At 48.2% G+C, this 6091-nt stretch overlaps 1 protein-coding gene across 1 annotated transcript in view; it reads left to right on the top strand.

Annotated features, from left to right (window-relative positions):
* HECTD4 (HECT domain containing E3 ubiquitin protein ligase 4) overlaps positions 1 to 6091 on the top strand; it is a gene marked incomplete at its 5' end in the record, with an annotated part of 57761 nt that overhangs the window by 44876 nt on the left and 6794 nt on the right. The window contains 8 exon segments of the mRNA XM_009084407.1: positions 3 to 80; positions 1528 to 1735; positions 2610 to 2833; positions 2910 to 3061; positions 3383 to 3489; positions 4270 to 4393; positions 5274 to 5464; positions 6063 to 6091. Coding sequence (XP_009082655.1) covers positions 3 to 80; positions 1528 to 1735; positions 2610 to 2833; positions 2910 to 3061; positions 3383 to 3489; positions 4270 to 4393; positions 5274 to 5464; positions 6063 to 6091 — 1113 coding nt within the window.

Genomic DNA, 6091 nt, shown 5'->3' with positions numbered 1-6091 from the left:
TGGGGTCCATGTACACGGTCACATCTCTGGACAATCAGCCGCTGCTGGCACGGCCCATCAAGGGCTTTGCTGTGGTGGAGGTAACAGCCTGGAGCCAGGGCAGGAGGCCTCGGGGGGTTCTGGAAGGATAGACTCATTCTAGTGGCTGGTTTTGTTTTGTGGGGGCAGGATAGGTGTGTGTCCAGGAGCTGTGAGACCAGGCAGGCAGAGATCTCAGCTTGGATGGGTTGGCTGAGGAACACACAGCTCCATTCTGCACTGCCTCTGCCACTCACACCCCCAGAACACTCAGTGGCTCAGGGAGCAGAGGGGACCTAGTGCTGGAGTCAGCAAGTTAAACTTGTAGACCAGATGTCTTGTTCCATGTTGCAGCCTCTGGAGCTCCTTGTCACTGGGAGCTGTGAAAGCCAAGAGCGTAAATGAATTCCTAAGGGCTTAAATTCCTGGAGGATGTGCAAATTAGGATCTGTTAAGCTCAGCATTCAGTGCAGCTTTCAGCTTAGGAAAGCTTTAAACTGCTGATTTATGGAGGCTGAGCGAATATGTGCAGGGAAAGATCATTGATTTCTCTTGATTTCCTCTTCCCTGTGACTCCCCTCAAAGGTTTGCTGCTGGCCCTGCTGAGCTGAGTGTAGAGTTGGGTGCCCTTTGGTCTGACCCACAAGGCAATTAGTTAATGTTTAATGACTAACTCACATATTTGAAACCATCTGTGGATTCCTCTGTGAAGCCACTTCAGAAGAGATGATAAATTTTGTCGCTGTCTGGTCCCAGATGAATTTTGAAGGCCTCGTGGGTGGTTGCCATCGATGCCAGATCTCTCCAGGTGTTCAGACATGCACAGGAGCCTTCCTCTGTGTCCTTCCACCGACTGCAGGCTGCAGATTTGCCAGCACCTTCCAAAAGCACAGCCATTCTTGTTTGCCTGTGAATGGAGAGAGATGTTTTGTGTAGTCTGGGATTGTTTCAGCTTCCCTTTCAGCAGAAAATCAGCTGCTTCAGATCTGCAGTTGCTATTCTTGAGCTGTTAATTGACATGAAGACACCAGAGTTGAAATAATTAGGCACAGAAATCTGCCAGTGTGTTCACATGGAAACTACTCTGAGTCTGGAGCTGCTCTGGTGGTGCTGCATGGTGGTTATTCTGGGAATGAAAGGAAGTTATTGTTCCTCTTCCCAGGCTGTGGCTGAGGCTTCAAGGCCTGTGCTGATTGAGATTTTTCTGAGTGAGGATTGAAGCACAAGTAATGACATGTTACCTGAGTGACACCTTCAGCTTCTTCCCTCGTGTTTCTGGGGGTTGTGTGCAGACCAAGACATGGGGCAGCTGTGCCTGAGTAGCTCACAGCGTGGGGATTGCAGTGTCCAGGATGTTCTTGAGGCTGAACATGAGTTCTGGTGTCCAATTAGTGATGTAGAAGAGTTAGAAGAGATGCACTAGTGATTTATTTCTATGGGGAGAGCAATATTTAAGACCCAAATGGATATTAAGGGAATTCCTATTAAATAATTTCATTCTTTGCACAGATAAGGTCAAGAGCTAAGATAGAGAAAATCCGAGCCAGCCTGTTCAACAGCAGTGACCTCATTGGCTTGTCCAGCCTGGATGGGGAGGATGAACTCATGGAGATGTCAACTGAGGAGATTCTGACTGTTTCCACTGTCAATCAGAGCTTATTTGACACCCAGGGCAGCCCAGCACTAGAGGATTATTTCAATGATAAGTCAATAAAAGGTAGGTAGGAGGCAAATCTCTCACTTGTGTTGGGACACAAAGGGCTCAGGTTCTCCTTGGTTCAGTAGGACTCACTCATGGGTGGGTGACAAGAGGGAGGCAGGGAGGGATTCAGAGCAAATTTCTGGCCTCCAGCAGCAACCTGAGCGTTGCTCAGCTGTGCTCACAGCTAATCATGCAACAGATTACAAATAAAGAGAGAAAGCAACCCACAAAAGCTACTGATTGAATTATTTAGGGACATTTCTTTGTAGAAAATAGCTTCTGCAATAGTATAGCAGCATAATTTTAGGGTAGAAACTGTTCAAGTAGAACAGGTTTTAGTTTATATTCACTAACACCATGAAAGCTCCACCTGGAATGGAGCAGAATCCTGAGTCAGGGGAGGATAAGACTGGAGGGAAGTTCAGCTGACTCTTAGTTCAATGGATATGTGCTCACAGCATAACTTCTACACTGGGATCACAAATAATCTACTTTTTTCAGTCCCTCTGTGGTCACTCAACTAACAATTACAGTATGTGGCCAACACACCCTGGAGGTGTGTAAGGAGAGACTGGAGGTGGCACTCAGTGCCATGGTCTAGTTGACTTGGTGGTGTTAGGTCAAAGGTTGGACTTGAGGAGCTCAGAGATATTTTCCAGCCTGATTGACTCTGTGGTTGTGTGCAAACAGAAGTCATTCAGTTCCCTGCCATAAATGGGGTGTTGGAGTGCAGAAGGCTCAGGTTTCTCTCTGCAAAAGTGATTTTCTATCTCAAATCAGGTGTCATGTGAGGGAATGTTTTATCTGAATTCAAGATGTTTCTTCACATTCCAAGTTCTAAACAGTTGCCTTGGGATTTTGTACCATATTTTGGGGTTTTTTTAACTAGGTGAAAAATTGGTCCCAGGTGCTCGGGAAGTCCTCACTGAGATCTTTAAAAGCTGTGTCCATTCGGAGCAAATGCTGAGCCTGACCCCAGCAAAGCCCATCAAGGTGGCAGACATCTACCTCAGCAAGGAGCAGATCAACTCTCAGACCCCTGGGAACCTTCTCCACGTGTTCTTCACCAACGTTCGCCCTCCCAAGAAGGTGCTGGAGGACCAGCTCACCCAGGTAGGCTTTGAAAGCTGCTCTCAGCACCTCTGTGTCCCTTGAAGGCATTGGGTAATTGTTGACTTTGTCTTGGAAGATTTTAAGGAAATATGGTGTGCCCAAGCCCAAGTTTGACAAGAGCAAGTACAACAAGGCAGGGAAGGAGCAGCACCCGGTGAAGGTGGTGAGCACCAAGCGCCCGGTCACCAAACCTCCTGCGAAGGAGAAGTCCATGCTCAACAGTGTCAGGTTGGTGTTTTCAGCCTTTTGGCATGTGTGAAATGTGATAGCTCTCTAGAAATCCAGAGTTTTACTCCCTCTCCCTCTGTGTTTTCGTGCATGGATTGGAAGGGGGAAATGAGACTGAGCTTATAAAAGACCTTCAAGGAGTGTTTTGGTTTCTTGAGTCGAAGGGAAGGTTGGACAGGGTTTGGAGCAGCCTGGGCTGGTGGAAGGTGCCATGGCAGGAGGTGGAATGAGATGAGCTTTAAGGTCCTAACCCAAAGCATTCCATGATTCTGTGAAGAGCTGACAGGAAACTCTGATCCTAACACACACTTTGTCCCTCAGCCGAACAGCCTTAAGTGAGAAGAAACCTACTGTAAAGCCAAAATCTCCTGAGAAGAGCAAACCCGAGGAGAAGGACCCTGAAAAGTCTCCCACAAAGAAACAGGATGGTAAGAGCTGGAGAGAACTTTTATGTACTCTTACAGAGTAGAAAACAAGCACTTTTTTCATTGGCACATTGGTATCACATGAGGATAGGTTTGGGTTGTCTTTGAACAGTGATTTAAAATGCTGGTTTTGTTTGAATCTCTGTCTGGGCTCATCTCTGAGTCAAACCATGCTCATGCAGGTCAGCACTCCCACAGTGGGAGTACCTCAAGTAGAGAACTTCCCAAGAGGTGCAGTTTCAAGGCTCTTGTCCGGTGAGGTTGAACCAAATGGTTTTAAATCCTGTTTCTCAGTTTATATCAGAACATTCTTAAGTTACAAGAGGCAAATTGGACAGAAGAGAAGGTTGAGGTACCTCATAATGAGGTGTTTCCATGGAGGAGACAGCATGGTGTGCCATGACAGGAGTTATGGTTGGTAGTGTTTTCTCTGGTCAGGTGGAAGAGTGAACAGATGTGAGCTTGGACTCTGCTCTTCCCTGTAGGAAATGCAGGTTAGCTTAGGAGAAAGGAATTTCAGCATTCAGCCAAGTATGGATCTTTGATACCTGGTGGGATGGAGCTATTCCAGGGGGTAGCTGGGGGATCTGTGTCCTTGAGAGGAGGGAGCTGAGGGCCAGGTTGGACCTGAGCGGTGTGATGGTCCCACCTGCTGCAGGAAGGATCCATGGTGGGATGGGGGGAACCAGGAGAAGACTGGCAGGAGCCAACTCATCCTCCTGTGTGGGGTGTACACTTCAGAGCAAGTCATTAACTCCCTGCTGCTTGTGTCTTTGCTGGCAGTTCCTGAGGAGAAGTATCTGACCCTGGATGGGTTCCACAGGTTCGTGGTTGACCGATCCAAGCAGGACATCCGCAGTGTGTGGAGAGCTATTCTCTCCTGTGGCTATGATCTGCATTTTGAAAGGTACATCCTGCAAACCTCTTTGTAAAGGTCATGCTGATTAACTGTGCTGACTTGAAAAAATATTTCATCCCAAGTGTTCCTGCTCCAGGTAGTTTTTTTAAGCAGCTTGTGGTAACACTCAGACTTCTCTCCGTGGCTGCAAGGACTGTAGAGAAAACTGTTTATCATCCCAAGTGTTCCTGCTCCAGGTAGTTTTTTAAGCAGCTTGTGGTAACACTCAGACTTCTCTCTGTGGCTGCAAGGACTATAGAGAAAACTGTTTGGTTCCCTAAAACAAGCTTTAAAGGAGTAACTGTGTCCAGGTGCAGGTTCCTGACTTCTTGGACACAGCATAACTAACAAAACCAACTGCCACAGTCCTCTGTAGCTTCCAAACTGTCCAGTGGAGTGTCCTGAAGAGAACTGCAGATCCCTTTGGCTGTCTCTGGTTTCCTTCCACAACCAGTGCCCTGGGTGATGGTTTAACTGGCAGCATTGTTACTGGGTCAGAAATGATGTACAAGAGGGAACAGTTAATTTCTTCTCGATATTGGTCAGGAAGAAAGTCCCTGAAGTGAATTCTCCTTATCTCCCTGTGTCAGGCCACAAGCTCATTGCCAATGCCCTTCCCTATGTCTTCAGAGGAGATGTGCACTGAGCAAGCTTAATAGGCAGTTGCTTAATGCCTAATTATTTAATTGCAGTGAGGCAAAGTGGGTGATAAATCACTCCTGGTCCTCAGCCTGTCATGACACAGCTCTGCTGAAGCAACAGGGAGAGAAGAGCCACCACACGAGGTGGTTTGTCCTACCATACTCCCTTAGTGAGCAGAGCTGAAAACTGCTTGGGTGGAAGGAACTTGAGGTTCCAAGAGGTCTTACAGCCCTCCCCTCCCTCTCAGGTGTGCCTGCATCGATGCCAGGCACGCTCAGAAGGCCTCGCGCAAGTGGACCCTGGAGATGGATGTGGCCCTTGTCCAGTACATCAACAGGCTCTGTCGTCACCTGGCCATCACTCCGGCACGGCTCCATCCCCACGAGGTGTATCTGGATCCAGCTGATGCAGCAGATCCCAGAATTTCCTGTCTCTTGAGTATGTATGGGTGTTTGCATAGAGGTTCTTGTCAGGGGAGGAGTTGGGTAGTGCTCCTGAACAACCCACGTTGGAGCCTTGGTGGGCCAAGGGGACAATGTGTCTGGGTCTTCTTCCCTTGAGTGTGCTTGGGCAAAGTTAGGAGTGCACTCCAAGTGCTCCCTGCTCTCCTAGGTCCAGAACCCCTAGGTCAGAACCCCTAGGTCAGAACCCCTAGGTCAGGCTGGAGCAGGAAATGCCTGGTGAGTTTAGCTCCCAGGGCAAGGAAGGCACTGTTTCCATTCTGGACCTAGGCAGACTTCAGTCATTTAAGTCCTGTTCCCTTACACAACTGAGGGAAGGACTGAGGTCCTTTAAGAGGGTCTCCACATAATGCAGATTCCATGATGATGAAAGATTCTGGACTCAGACACCCATAAACTCAAGGTCCAAGAAGGAACATCACAGATCGTGGCTGTTCTTTCATCCTCAGCTTGCTGGATCAGGAGGAGCTGCTTTAGTAGGAGTTTGTGTTGCTTCTGGACCAAATCTACTGCAAGGTGAACTTTGCAGTAGGTAGAGAATCCCTTTCTGTCTCTGACTGCTGTTCCCACCCCAGATGTTCCCGTGGAAAGCCTTCGGCTCCGG

The sequence above is a fragment of the Acanthisitta chloris genome, unplaced genomic scaffold, assembly GCF_000695815.1.
Source record: "Acanthisitta chloris isolate BGI_N310 unplaced genomic scaffold, ASM69581v1 scaffold11261, whole genome shotgun sequence".
NCBI lineage: Eukaryota > Metazoa > Chordata > Aves > Passeriformes > Acanthisittidae > Acanthisitta > Acanthisitta chloris.
Note: the sequence above shows the minus strand (reverse complement) of the source record. Positions and strands in the feature narration are given on the sequence as shown.